At 36.1% G+C, this 15,878-nt stretch overlaps 1 protein-coding gene across 1 annotated transcript in view; it reads left to right on the plus strand.

Annotated features, from left to right (window-relative positions):
- The first annotated feature begins 871 nt into the window (after positions 1-871).
- vti1a (vesicle transport through interaction with t-SNAREs 1A) overlaps positions 872-15,878 on the plus strand; it is a 304,045-nt gene continuing 289,038 nt past the window's right edge. The window contains exons 1-3 of the mRNA XM_043713163.1: positions 872-884; positions 1,020-1,117; positions 2,791-2,901. Coding sequence (XP_043569098.1) covers positions 872-884; positions 1,020-1,117; positions 2,791-2,901 — 222 coding nt within the window. The remainder of the gene's footprint in view (positions 885-1,019; positions 1,118-2,790; positions 2,902-15,878) is intronic.

Consider the following 15,878-nt stretch of genomic DNA (forward strand, 5'->3'; position numbering starts at 1 on the left):
TGCCATTTACAGCTTTCCCAGACTGATCTTTGATTTCTCTATTTGTCCCACCATGTTCTTTTGCTTTGAATCATCATCTTTTGCATTTCCGTCCTCTGTCCTGTCACAGAATGTATCTTCTATTCATTCCTCCCTTCCCTGTACCCTTCCCTCTGAATTTGCTAAAACCCTGTTACATCTCTAAACATTTCCAGTTCTGATGAAAAGTCGTCACCTGAAACATTAATGCTGTTTCTCTCTTCACAGAATCTACAAATACTCTTCAAACTGTATTTTCTGTTTTTATTTTGGGTTTCAGCATCTTCAGTATTTTGCTTTTGTCTCTTCAAGGGCTGCTGGGTAGGCTGCATGTAGACTAGGTTATTTCAAATGCAGAAACCAGTACCAGCTAGAAGACATGGCTAGATATATCAGCTCAAATTAATTTCTATTACCTATGATATTTGTTTAATATTTCTAAAACTTACATTTTGATTGCAATTGTGAAATATTTTCTACATTGCTATTTGGAAATGCACCATTGCTAATAAAGATGACATTGTCAAAATAGTTTTGCCAGGTCATGACTTAACTCTGCCATTTGTTTCACTTAATTCCAATATAGTCTGTGTTATGAAACCTAAATTAACTTCACGATATATTTTGATTGTGCTATGTATGATGCATTGTAGGATGTGTCACAGATCTCACATGTGGCTCTGCTGCTTTACTGGCTTGAGGTTTAGCAAATAATTATGGAATAAAGTTACAGATTATACACTTAGTCATGTATCCTTGATATCTTCACATTGTTTTTAAAGTAAATAGCCATTTAATTTGAGCCTCTGGGAATTGTTTTTACTGTAACTTGTGAGTTGTGCTGTTTTCAGCGATGACAGGAGCTTGTACTTCTACCTTTAAAAGATGAAATGGTATTCCACAGTCCCATTTGTTAAACTCCATATATCAAATTTCACTGTTGAATTAGGTGACATTTTTCAATCATTATTGTCTAAATATCTTAATCATTTGGCAAATAGATGTGATATGGAATGTTTGTTCATTTCTTTATTCTCTAGATGACAAAAAAAGTATGGTTGCAAATGTGGAAAAGCAGATGGAAGAAGCTCGGGAACTGGTAAGAAACTGCATTCGATAGTTACTGCGGTTTGTTTTATTTATTTGAATTCAGTGTGAAGAATTGCTATTTGAATCCAGCCTCCTGCTTGTCTACATTTGAATCCAGAGAGTGAAAGATGAAAAATAGTTTCAGGAAAATAGAACTATTAAAATTATAAATAACTAAAATTAGAAAATTTAAATTTCCATATAATTTGTTTAAATGTTAATGCAAGTGTAAATGTTCTGTTCCAGATGAATGTTGGTGAGATAAATTTTATTGGGCTATCTTTGGTGCTAAAAATTAGCATCATACGGTTTATTGATATGTTTCATTCCCTTGTGCACTGTCCCATCAACTTATCTTTGAAATAGCTCTTTATTTGGCAGGAAATTTAGGCTGTTAAGTAGGTAAAAAGACATGTTTCTACAGCCTTATCCTTTTAGTCGGAGAACAACATGATTAGAAGCAGATAGCTTCATTTGCTTAAAAAGAGAATCCTATCAAGGCAGTGTTTCTTTCAAAACACAGAGATTAAACTGATTAGGGGTTTCGTTCTTAGTATGCATGATCACAGGAGTGTGTAAGTAAAAAAGGCTTTTATTTGACATAGATTAACATGCTGTGAGATTTATTCATATCATAATGCCAAGTTACAACATTTTATAATCATGTTCACAAAATAAGTCCTCTTATTTTGTAGTTCTTAGAGCAAACGAATTCAATTGTCCAATAATTTCACTTAAGCAGTGTAAATAGCAGAGTTGGGGCTCAATGCTTTAAAATAATAAAATTACTAGTAGAAGAAACATTGATTTGAGGAACTTAGAATTATTATAAGTCTATCTTTATTCAATTAGAACACTCGTTGATTGTTTTTCTCAAATTATAGTACAAGGTTGATCATTTTTCACTTTGCAGGAATCTACCAAAAATAAAACTGATTAATGATTCTTGTTGTCTTGGGAATAAAATTACCTCTCAAGAATGTTTGTATGGAAGTGGTCGCACTGGAGTTTATTATTGTCACAAAGCTGGTCCTTTTTCTAAAAGCTGTTCCTTTTCTCAAGGATACTGTGTCTTTGATTTTTCTCAGAGGGGTCGTGAAGCAGTCTGGGCTTCGAATTGGCTGGTTTGGTACAGAGATGAAAGGGTTTATTGGGAGGCCTTTTATGTTAATACGTAGACAGATGAGACTTTAGACCATAGCTTTCATGTTTTCAAAGTAGCCTGTATAATGAAAGGGGAGTGGTCAGTCCTGAAAGCTGAATTCTTGTTGTTAGTCAGTTCAGTTCAGTAGTGGGCTGTATGAAAACAGACTGCTAGACTCTCTCCTTCTGCCCTTCCAACTTGGACCTGTAAGCCTTTGCTTCAGTTTTGCTCTGTGTTTAAGGGGTTTGTTTATTGGGACTATTGTGTATATTCGGAAAGCATAATTAAGTCTAGTTTTGGTAGACTGAGTTCTGTGGATATTCTATGTTATTTGTTTTTTATTCTGTAATTTTTTGAATAAATTTTCTCTCTGTTTTAAAACCTGGTAATCAACCTAGCTAACTTAATCTGGGTAATTTTCACTGTACACTTACCGAAACAAATAACAAAGATACGGTCTGGGCTGTCTGCTTAAGATTGTTTTGAGTGGTCTGACCTAGTCCATATCAATGTCTTAATAACTTTAATTTTCAATACAGCTTGAACAAATGGATCTTGAGATACGGGAGATACCACTCCAAAGTCGTGGCCTATTCAGCACCCGAATGAAAAGTTATAAACAGGAATTGGAAAAACTTGATAAAGATTTTGTAAGTTAATTTATGCTTTGTGTGGAGAAAAACATCTGCATGTCATATATGGTTTCTTTAAGAAATTGGTGAAGTTTTTTGATATTCTGTATTTCCCTCAATTTCATGTCTGAGTATGTTTAATATTTTCAAATTTTGCATGTTGCTAATCCGCCAAAAATTCCTTTCATTGTAATAGTGCTGTTTAGTAAATTTTAATCATGATATTTTGCTGCATTTAACATTTTCTGAAAGACACTTTTAAAGCTGTCATGATGACTGAGTGAGTAAAAAGACTACTGGTGTGGTCCTAAGCCATACATATTAAGAAAGGCACAGGTTCAGCTCTTGGTTTACATTGAATTTACTGATCATGCTTTGTTATGAGTTGAAGTTGAGAGACCAAATAATAGAACTTGATGAGAATTTTCTTATTCAATAATTTATGATACGCATTTCACTGATGGAAAGACTGGTCAAAACAGCATTATTAACGAACTTCAAATGGCAATTGAGTGTAAAATTGAAAAAGCGATGAATGCAGAGTTATGGGGACAGATCAGGGACTGAGATTAATTGGATAACACAAACGAAACATAGTGATATTGTACTCTTGTACTGCAAGATTCTGTGATCAAACCTTAATCTCAAGATGGGAGGGAAACAAGCGACTAGTATTTCTGCTCTTGATTTCTATTTCATGATTTCTGCTATAAAATGAATTTGTACAAAAGTTGGGTAAGAACAAGATTAGGCTTAGCAGTCATGTCCCCTATTATGTAACCACTTGCCGCTCCTCACCATCTGGACTTGTACGTGAAAGATTGCCACTTTGGTGAGATACTGATGGCCTAATTGAAACAAGCCTCAGGATTCCAAGCCAGTATTTTCAAGAGGGATGAGAAAATAGGGAAATAGATAATCAGAATTTGAGTAAAATCACTATACAACACTCATTTTAAAGCCATTATGAATGGGAAGACATTTGTGTTGCTCAGAAAGTAAATCTTTAGATTGTAATAGCAGTAGAAGTGAAAATGTTATGAAACCCATTTTTTTAAACCAAGACACACTATAATTGAGTCCACTTGCTGTGTTAGATTAGCAGTATTAATGAATTGGAAATGGCCATTTTTAACTCAGCATGATTTTCATTCTTTGAATGATTCTCTTGATTTATACTGTATTTTATGTTTCCTCTGTCTGTGATATAAAACTAGCGCACGCACCCTCTTTGAACAGTTTATGGTAGCTTTTGATATCAAACAGCAGTATCTCCAGATATATTTGTCTAAATATGATACCCAACATTCTTTGTTAATTGTGCATTTAATTCTCTGCACTGATATGCAATAGTGGGCATTAATTGGGCATTCACTTGTATTACTATAGCTAGGACGAGATTGAAACTATGGTTGTTGCGTTGTGTTTGTAATGTGAATCTCAGTAGACAAAAGCTTCAAAAGTTACATAAAAATTTGATCTAGGTCATGCCATCATTGCCTCATTTTCTTGAATATAATGCAGGGAGGATAGTTTCTTCATGATGAAAGTTAGAAATTAAGAGGTCAGACATAAATTTACAATCCTAGCAGCTGTGGCAGAGAATCCAGAATTCAAATCTATATGATTAAGGATTGATTACTCTGCAATCTGAATCATCTGAATGGTAGAAGAATGAGGTAGACCTGAGGATCTGCGCTAAGACCCTACCGGAGAGAAAGCAAAATATGGCCATGGTGAGTTGCTTCATGCAAGAAGTAAGTTATTTTGTGAAATGGATGCTTGTCATTTGAATAGTGATAAAGCAATAAATGTTCCAGTAGAGCTGCAGGATGAAATCTAAAAGGAAGATGATGTGTTCGGTATATATGAAACATGATCAAAGCTTGATTTCATGGACTTGAGTTGTATAAAAGTTTGAGCAAATTTAATTTTGAGATCTCTAAATTGGTATGAGTATTTAAATTACTTAATTGTTATAAGTTAGCTCATGCAAAGACAAATGGTTCCAGCTGGTGCTTAGTTCTCAGAAGGATATGCTATTGGGTCAGATGTCTTCTGCCTTCAAACCTTTCCTGGGAAGCAGTAGTTTTTGACATGTTGAATAAATGAGGCATTCCATCTTGGCCCAAAGAATAGAGAGTTCCATAAGAAAATTGAGGATATTATATGATTAACAAATTATATGATTATACAGAGCTTTAGTTCCACGATATCAGTTAATTAATCACAGACCCCTTTAATCGTGCTGTCCTAGATGCATAGATGGCCATATTTTGTTTTCTCTCTGGTAGGGTCTTAGCCCAGATCCACAAGTCTACCTCATTCTTCTACCGTTCAGATGATTCAGATTGCAGAGTAATCAATCCTTAAACATATATGGGTTGGATTGATTAAAATGCTTTTTTTTTAAATTAACCTGTTTGGAGATGGTATTACATGTCTCTGAAGCAGGTGGGACTTGAACCCAGGTCTCTTGGCCCAGAAGTAGGGACATTGCCACTGTACCAGGAGGGCCTCTAAATGCTATATTGACTTAGTAAGTAGAAAGGATCCATGCAAAATTAAAGAATACCAAAGGACTATTTGTTTTAGGTTTGGCATGGCCACATGTTGAGTTCACTAAAAACAATGGTAATTCAATGTAAAGTAGCTGCAGTAAGTCAGTTTTATAAGTATTGGTTATTGTGTCTCATAAGCTACTAATCATGTTAAGTAAATCTACCACAAAGGTACAAACAAAGCTTGAAGGGCCGTGTAACAAAATAATTATTTTTGGAAAGTCGGATTGATCTGCAGTTTACCCAATCAGGGCACCTCTAACCCAGAAGGTTGTGGATACTGCATCGTTGATTATGTTTAAAACTGGGATAGCTTTTGATATATTAGTTATTGAGGGATATGGACATTGGGCAAACCTCCACTTGAAGTCCATGATCACCTGTGATTTATCAAATGGCAAAGCAGACTAAAAAGACATTCTATTCTATTCTTGTTTTATCTCTCCTATGTTCACTTTTTTGACTTTATTATTCTCCTTGGTAAAATCTGTGGAGAGAAAGCAGAGTTAATGTTTTGGGCAAGTGACCCTGATTCAGAACTGATAGTAACTAGGAAATGATGGTAGTAGGAAGGGGTGGTGGGTAGGAGTGACTAGATAGGTCACTAGATAGGTGGAGATGGAGCCCTGAGGACAGCAATTAGGCAGACAAAGTGATGGATGATAATATGCCAGGAAGGAAGAAAAGTTGATAATAGATACCATAGGTAGGTGAACGTGTGTTGGCTGTGCTGAAAGCAGCCCATGTCTTGATTGGATAAAGGACAAGAGGTTGTTCAGGGTTCTAAAATTATTGAACTTTACGTTGAGTCCTGAAGGCTTCACAGCCCCCAGGTGAAGAAATGAGATGCTGTTTTAGCAGTTTGCGCAGACCCTAGCTGGTATGCTGCAGTAGGCCTGAGACACAAATATTTCCCAGGGAAAATGATGGTGTGTTGAAATTGCAGGCAACTGGAAGCTGTGTCATTTTTGTTGACAGAATGTAGGTGTTCTGCAAAGTGGCCACTCAGTGTGCATTTTGTCTCCCCAGTATAGGGGAGGCTAGAATTTAAGCATCAATTACAGTAGTAGATTGAGTGAAGTACAGGTAAGCGTTGCTTCACCTAAAAGGTGGATGTGGAGCCATGGATAGTCAGGAAGAAGGAAGTAAATAGCCAAGTATTGCACCTTTGTGATTGCATGGGAACATGCTGTGAAGGCATTCGGAGTGGAGGAGGATTGGACCAAGGTGTCCCAGAGGGAACGGTTCCTATGAAATGCTGTTAAGGATGTGGAGGAACATGTGTGTCTATTGGTGGCATCCTGCTGGAGCAGGAAGAAATAGCTGCATACTATCCTTTGGATGGGGATGCTGTTAGGGTGACAAGTGAGGGCCACAACCCCTTCAATCCCTGTCTTCAGCACATAACTACCTTTTACAAGCTGTTGTCAGTCTGAAGAAGGATTACTGGACTCAAAATATTAATTCTGTTTTTTTTTCTCCACAGACACTGCCAGATCTGCTGAGTTTTTCTGACAATTTCAGTTTGCCAGCATCTGCAATTCAATTGTTTTTTTTTAATATTTCTCAAGGACATGTTTAGCAAGTTTCAGAGAGAGAAAAAAAAATTAAGTTACATATAAAATTCCCTTACCCTATTTATCAAGAATCAAACGTCCTGCTATGTATGCATGTGTAGATGATGAAGTGTATACAAAGCTATTAGAAGAGGCAAGGCGAGCTATGAAATCTAAGAAGTATCAAAGATGTTGCCACATGCTCTTGTAAGCCTTCCGTTGGCCAATACATTTAACCAGGTAGTTGTCATGGATTTAAAGGTGTGAGATGAAAACAGAAACATTTTCATCCTGTGTTTTATAGAACTGCCAACAGGTCTTCCAATTTTCCTGAGAATAAAAGATACGTTTTGAAGCTTTTCCCCTTGCACTCATATTCATACTGAACATAGAACATAGAAGAATACAGCGCAGTACAGGCCCTTCGGCCCTCGATGTTGCGCCGATCCAAGCCCACCTAACCTACACGAGCCCACTATCCTCCATATGCCTATCCAATGCCCGCTTAAATGCCCATAATGAGGGAGAGTCCACCACTGCTACTGGCAGGGCATTCCATGAACTCACGACTCGCTGAGTAAAGAACCTACCCCTAACATCTGTCCTATAACTACCCCCCCCCCCCTTAATTTAAAGCTATGCCCCCTTGTAATAGCTGACTCCACACATGGAAAAAGATTCTCACTGTCGACCCTATCTAAACCCCTAATCATCTTGTACACCTCTATCAAGTCACCCCTAAACCTTCTTTTCTCCAATGAAAACAACCCCAAGTGCCTCAGCCTTTCCTCATACAATCTTCCTACCATAATGGCAACATCCTGGTAAACCTCCTCTGCACCCGTTCCAGTGCCACCACATCCTTCCTATAGTATGGCGACCAAAACTGCACACAATACTCCAGATGCGGACGCACCAGAGTCTTATACAACTGCAACATGACCTCAGTACTCCGGAACTCAATTCCTCTACCAATAAAAGCCAGTACGCCATATGCCTTCTTCACAGCACTATTTACCTGGGTGGCAACTTTCAAAGATCTGTGTACATGGACACCAAGATCCCTCTGCTCATCCACACTACCAAGTATCCGACCATTAGCCCAGTACCCCATCTTTTATTACTCTTACCAAAGTGAATCACCTCACATTTAGCTACATTGAACTCCATTTGCCACCTTTCTGTCCAGTTCTGTATCCCGCTGTAACCTTATCTATATCCCGCTGTAACCTGCCACATCCTTCCTCACTGTCTACAACTCCTTTGACTTTCGTATCATCCGCAAGTGCATGAGTGGAGAGTTGGAGAGTCCTGATTGGTTGGCGAGTGGGCATTGATGGTGGATGCAAAATTAGTTATGACCAGGTAAATGCCAAGCTTTGTCTTAAAGCAGATAATCTCTGTTTGGTCAACGCATTGCTCTGAGAAGCGATTGGCTGTCACCTATTTCATTGTACAGTTTGGGAGTTGGTTTAGCTCAGTTGGCTGGTTGGTTGGTTTGCAAAGCAGTGTGATGCCAACGATCTGGGTTCAATTCCCATCACCAGCTGAAGTTATGATGAAGTACTCTCCTTCTTAACCTCTCCCCATGCCTGAGGCCTGGTGACCCTCCAGTTAAATCGGCACCAGTCATTTCTCTCTAATGACAAAGTAGTCCTGTAGTCTGGTAAGAGTATGTTCTATATTATATACAAGTACAGTATGTACATATTCTTTGTCTGCAAAGGATAAGGCCCTCTGTGTTAATACATGTAGCTTCCAGCACAAGCAAATATATCATATTGTGAGTCTGACTGACAATTCTAAATTGGCTATCACCATAATTCTTCGCACACTCAAAATTATGTAGGAGATGTTGTCCAGTTGCAGAATGACATCTAATGTTGGACACTTGTGACTTTTGCAAGTGTGAATTAATTTTGTATGATCAGTACCTTGCTTATTTCAAGGAATGTAGTAAAGGAATGTGCTCACTGTCATTGTGATGCTCGGCATGTAGGCCATCTGTCCCAAAGACAGACACTGATCATTCCAAACAGCATATCCCAATAGATCCCATCCAGCGTGCACTTGGAAAACCTGAGGCACGATCTCTAACACTCAGCGTTACTCTGAAATTGGACATTGTTTTCTTTGCATTACAAGACAATTGTGGCAATGCCCACAAGGAAATAGAGGATTCTCTGGCATAAGGCAGGACGCAAAAGATTTCTCCAGCTGAAACTGCTAACAGCTTCAGTAATCTTTATTGCTTCAGTCAAAGCTGATGCTTCAAACAACTCAAAGCAGATCTTGAAAATAATTTTCACTGAAGTTTTGCATAGGAATACTTTGCATAAATCGATTGTGTAGTTCTGTAGATTAAAATGTATTGTAGCAAATATCAAGAAGCAATGAAACATGTATTTATGGTGTATATTTTAAAGTTTTTAACTTTTATTTTCATCTACCTTTGTTACGACTGGCCTGTGTTATCACTAATATGCCAAATTTGTGTCATTAAGGAAGATTGTTAGTTATAAATTATGTGTATTATACTGTGATATAATCTCATAGCTGATTACATTCAGATGGGAGAGGCTGACATATGTAAAACGTGTAGGCAAATCTTTTTCTTTCATCCCATTCTAACAGTAGAGAGAGAGAGACTCATGCCATGAGAAGGGTTAATTGATTATAACTGGTGAAAAACAACATTGTGAGTAACAGTCATCGTTGCCAAATTGTTATTGAATGCATTGTGTGATGTTTCTTTCACCAGTGCGAAACAGGCTGTCACCACTGGCAGAGTCTGGTTGTACAAAGTGCCGAATGACACCATTCCTGGTGACTGACTGATCTATTTCTTGATTGTGTATTTGGAAGCAAGTGCTCTCTAGTGCCATCTTGGCCATTCTTATCAAAATGGGTCAAAGAGTTAACAGGTATTTTTAAAAAAATGTAAGGAGTTTTTTTAAAGAAATATTTTAATTTTTTTTGTTAGGATTTATGCTTATGTTTAGTGATCGAATGATCTCACCACTAGATGGTAGTGTTTTCTGACTTTTCAATTGCAGGTACAGCGAACACTAGATTTTTTAACTATAGCATGCCTTCTCCCTCATTTCTGTCCTGATTGTGTGGACATGGTCCAAAAATAACAACATTTTTTTACTACATATTTCTGTTATGATGCTTAGTCTTTTAGATCTCGAGGGTAGACCCTATTATCTTATTTCACTTTCACAGCTTGGGGACATTGCAGCTAAGCTTATTTTATTCACCTGGCATTTATGCATACATTTTCTAGGAGGAATCTCTGTAGTGCGGTAATTAGTGCAAAACCTATTTGGGTTGCTGAGTTGTTTCTGTTGTGAGCCCTGTGTATATTTGAGTCTTCAGATTGAACTCAAATTTTCAGGTTATGTTCTTGCATAAATTTTACGTTATAGAAATAAGCTAGTCAATGTGTTCTGTTATAAAATTTTTCTGTAAGTGAACCAATGTAATTGAATAGACCTGCAAAAACACTGCATCGTAAGTTAACTTGATGCATAAGCTCAGGCCCAGTTGAACTCTTGTAACCCTCTTTCCATCAGCTTAGAAATATTGTGGACAGTCGTAATGCCTTTGCTAATGTCAAAGTTATGACTTGTTGTCTGAACAAAGACAAAGTTTGATCTGGGATCTACCTGGTGTCTTTCTGGAATCCTGGTCAATTGACTGAGTCTAGGGAAGGATTTCTCTTTATTAAAAATATGTTATTGTTTGTTGCTTGAGATCATATTCTCTACAGAGCAGAGATTAAATTGTGAAGGATTCTTTTGTTTCTTAAACTTTAAAATATGGAGCTTACTATTCATTATTTCGAATATTGCTGGTATAAGCTTGGAAATCAGTTGTAAGTTTTGAACATCGATTTTGAAACGCCAATAATGAATTAAACGAATGGTATGGTGGTCATTTTAAAACATTAACAAGAAATGAATATAAGCATTTTTAGCAGTCAAGAGTACCAGTTATTGTGCAATCTGATAAATAGATTTTCTCAGCTTATTGCTGTGTTGTACTTTGCAAAACTAACCTTTGTGCTTCTCTTTCTAATTTTGCTATTGGAGTTTACCTGATTTGTTATGGAGTAGGAATTGTGGCTCTTAACTTTCTTTACCAGTGATTACTATTTGCAGAAAATGTGGGCAGCACATCAAGTATAAGAATGAAATCTGAGTTCTCTGTTGTTTGGAATAAATCAGTAAGTAACTGAAAGTCTCCAAACAAATAGATGAGAAATGTTTTTGTCCTCTGGACAGTCAGTGTGTTGTAGCGAAAGATAAGTGATGTATTCTATCTTCCAGTAGTTCTGTTGCTTTATTTCCTGATTTTTAAACGTAGAACACTCTAGAACATTTGGTAAAGTATTGGCATTTATAGTTGCATAATTACTGGAAAAATGAAGTGTAAGGAAATAGAATATTGGTCATTTTAAATCTTATTTCAATGTCTTAGGCTTTCAGGAGCTTCTTTTTTATTCTCATTAACTCATTTATTAGGCGATGCAGTCATATTATTAATAATACCGTCTTTCTCCTGGTGACATACAGGGTATTTGGATTCTCAAGGAAGCAAAATTAGAAGCATTCATCAATATAATCAATTATCAGCCCTCCATTAAACTAAAATCTACAGCACACAAGCAACACATTAATTTTCTATAAACCACAATGTCAATTAGTGCAAGACAACAAGCAGAATTGAACAAAAATTTTTCTCATAACATAAACAATGCACTTCTACACACACTATATCGCCTGAAAAAAAATGTTGTTTAAAACTATGATTATAACAGATTATTTTATCTCTTGCATCCTTAGAATGGAAATGCAATTTGTCACATTATATCAGAACGGTTTTCCATTTCCAAGATTTGAATAATCAATGTTTTTAAAGTTTCCATTTGAAAATGTAGTTGAATTGATTACCCAGTTGGATTTTAAAAGAAAATAATGATGCATCAGTCATAATTTGATTTAATAATTATGGGAAACCTGAAGATTAACAATAGTAATCAAAGTTTTAGTTAAATACTGACCCCTTCATGTTTAAAGTGGCTGCTCTTCTTTTCTATTTTATCTGTCTCTGCTGCCTTTCTCTAGTTAAAAGAAAAATATTCAGTATTATCTTTCATAGAAATTATTGCTCTAGCTTTTCTTTCAATATTAATATATTCATGCCGAATACGTGAAGTCTTAATCCCTGTTGATGTATATTGGGAAATAATGCACTTTACGCTTTTTCAGATTGTAGGATCGCCCTTCAACTAAAATTTGTCGATATATAAATGTTACAACAGTCCTTTTCTTTTCTCCATTCTAGGGTAGGATAATTTAGTCAGTATTTAATTTATTGCATTTTTTGAAAAGAAATGGCTAAAGATAAATACCGGACAGGTACAAGAAAATTTCTAGTTTTCATAATTCAATTGTAAGAGTTTTTTCTCCATTTCTCTACTAAGGTTTTCATTTGCATGTATTGTAATTCTTCTGTAAACCACATTTATGACTGCACAGAAATGCTGCTGTCTACAAAAATAAGCTGGCAATTCTGGTCAGGTATATTTATAAAATTTGAATTCTCCATTATTTGGCATTAAGTTGACAAGAAAACATCTGGCATCTTTAGGAGCCTTGCTGAATTTTATCTGTGGAAAGATGAGAATAAAAGCTTAAAGATAATTTTTTACTTGCAAGTGATTTTAACCTCAAATGTTGATCTTGTAAGTGCTTACAATGGTAAGCATCAATGAACTCTATTGAAATACTGTACCTCACCAGATACAATGAGGTCCAATTAATGAAAGTGTGTTTGCGCACACAGTGTTGGCTTCATATGTCAAGGTGTGTCACAATGACAGTAGATGATTTAAATTGAACTTTATGCCTGAAATGTAGAAGAATTTGATTGAGGATTTGACATCTTTATGCCCCTTTCATTAAAAATGCCGCTTGTGATGGTGACGAGTGATACTCTGCTTTCTAGGTGAAGCTACAGCATAAACTAATGCATGTCAACAACTTGGTGAAATTGATGTTTTGATGTGCTTCAAAGGTTGGTGGGAATTTGAATGCCTGGTATTTTAGATACCATTTTGAGCGATGATCTGTGAACCTGATCTGGCTAGTTATCATGCAAAGTGTATATACTGATTTGATGCATAGGTTTAATGTGAAACTGCAGTAACTATTTTTGTAGCACTGTTTCTCAAACCATGTAAAAGCATGGCAAAAGGCATGCTATTGTGATAATTTTAAAATAAGAATCATAGTTTTTATATCAGAGTTTGTAACATGGAAAAGAAAGTCATAAAGCGATCCATTTCCTTTTTATTTAGAAGTCTTACAGTCGTTCACAAGGAGTTGAAAACATTCAACAGCTCATTATCTAGAATGGATTAGAAATGAATAGTACATGATCACTTCAATCCCAGTGCAAATAGGAGATGTAAACTCTTTCAGCAACACAGCTTGATGTGATCTGAATGTCTTGATTTTGTTTCTGTTTTTAATTTTTTTTAAAACAAATCTCCAAGACTGTTTTGCTGCTTTATGTCACTTCCTACTGGCCATAGCTTTACCATATTGAAGCTGAAGGATATTGTTTTTGGGATATATGGCAATTTGTATAATTAAGCATTAATCAATATTTATTGTTCTTTTCTCTAGAAACCAAAGGGTATGGTTTCAACATAAACAAGTTATTTAATTTTAAACTTCACTGTCACTTCACTCTGTCGGAACAGAAATCTTTTGAACAAGGCTACTTAAAACTACTCATTTAAACCCTGGGAAAAACTTTTTCTCTGCATTGTTCTTCTTATGTACAATAATTTATACCTAGTTTTAATTTCAGTATATTTTTAAAAAACTTGTGCATGAGATTTGGTCATCAGCCAGCATTTATTGCTCATTCCTAACTGTACTTGAGAAGGTGATGATGACAGTAGCAAGCAAGATCAAGATTGTGAACATGCAATTAAATATGCTGCGTTGTACAACATAATTAAGAGACATGCTATAAGTGAATCATTCTACTCGAAGTGTAATTTTTAATTCTCCTTGGGAACAATATATGTATTTTATTAATATTGCATTTCTTTTAAAGTCTGCAAACCTGCAATACATTAACCTATTTACTAGATATCAGACTACATAATATGGGCAATGTTTATTTTTATTTGTATAATCGGATTTTTTTAGTGACAGATAAATTAGTTGTCACTATTTTCTTCAAGAGTTGTGATTACTTGAGTGCAATGTGAAGTAATCCCTGGATAAAAGAAAATTACTGCGGATGCTGGAATCTGAAACCAAAAGAGAAAATGCTGGAAAATCTCAGCAGGTCTGGCAGCATCTGTAAGGAGAGAAAAGAGCTGACGTTTTGAGTCTAACTGACACTTTGTCAAAGCTGCTTTGACAAAGGGTTATTTAGACTTGAAACGTCAGCTCTTTTCTCTCCTTACAGATGCTGCCAGACCTGCTGAGATTTTCCAGCATTTTCTCTTTTGGTGAAGTAATCCCTATTTGTTGAGGCTTATTATCTTATCTTATTTTATTTTTATTTTTATCATTTTTGATTTGGAGCTGTTAACTGAGAGCTGAGTATGTCCTGTGGACTCTGAACAGAGCTTGTTTTTGAGAAAAAGAAGAGACCAAGCAAAGTGATGTTTGTTTGCGTAGCCCAGTCTGGAAGTTAATTGTAGTTGATTCTTGGTCAAGGAAAACTAGAGGTTTCGGTTCTGGGGATGCATTGTGCCCAAAACAGATGGCGTATGTTGAATATTAACCGGAATCTGCTATGGAGGCAACCGGTATGACTAAGAGAAGTCAAAGATTGAACTGATTTTTGAACTGTTTTTATGTCGGAAGGATTATACCTGCAAAAGCTACAGGACAGACGTTTGTTTTATCCGTGGCTATCTTCTTAATATTGAAAGTTTGTAGAATATTAATTCAGTTGTAAACAAATACTCCTCAGAGCCTACTAGTAGATAGTTACATGCATCAATATCTTCAGAAACCAAGCAAGCTCCAAACCCATATGCCTGTGATGTTACGGATCATGGAGTCTGCTGAAGTGAACTAGCCAATTACGTCTTGTTTTCTTTCTTTTAATTTGTCCCTTAAACCTTGTTTATTTGTCTTAGTATGTAGTGAGACTAGAATCAAGAAAGATTGCATTTTCATCATAGATATTAATTAGATTATTGTTTAACTTTGATCTGCTAAAGCTACTGTATTATCAATCAATTGTTAATTCTCTTGCTTAAGCTGTAAACTTGGTGTCTGTATTACAGTTATTTACAAAGTCTTGTACTGCTTATTCAAATGTCTGGTCAGGAACCAATTTTGAGGGTCATTGTTTTCACTTTACTGTGTTGTGAGTACAGGAGGATGATTTGGTTTGTCTGTCTGTCTTCATGTCATACATTTCAGAAGGAAAATTGGGTGTATTAATGGAAGTTGAAGTTGGTCAGTACTTGACAGTCCAACTCACCTGAAATTAGAGCTAGAAGCTAGCTGTCAGAAAAAAAAAATCAGATTACTGGCCCAGTGTTATGAACACTACCACTATGATACAAGAGCTCCTGCAGGAAGAGGGTTATAAGGTAATTTGGTTTCTTTTTAACAAGGAACTTTACAAGTTTTTGCTTCATAGGTCAAATTCATTGAGCCTGTTGTGTCTGTGTCAGTTCTTTGCTGAACTGTTTGAAGCTAACCTGCTACCCTACTTTTTCTCTTCATAGTCCTGTATCTCTCTTTGCTTCAAATATTTATGTAACTTTCCTTTTAAATGATCCAGTGATCTCTCCGTGCTCTCTTCTTTCTCTTTTCTCTCTCTCTGC

Source organism: Chiloscyllium plagiosum, chromosome 22 (assembly GCF_004010195.1).
Source record: "Chiloscyllium plagiosum isolate BGI_BamShark_2017 chromosome 22, ASM401019v2, whole genome shotgun sequence".
In the NCBI taxonomy this organism is placed as follows: Eukaryota; Metazoa; Chordata; class Chondrichthyes; order Orectolobiformes; family Hemiscylliidae; genus Chiloscyllium; species Chiloscyllium plagiosum.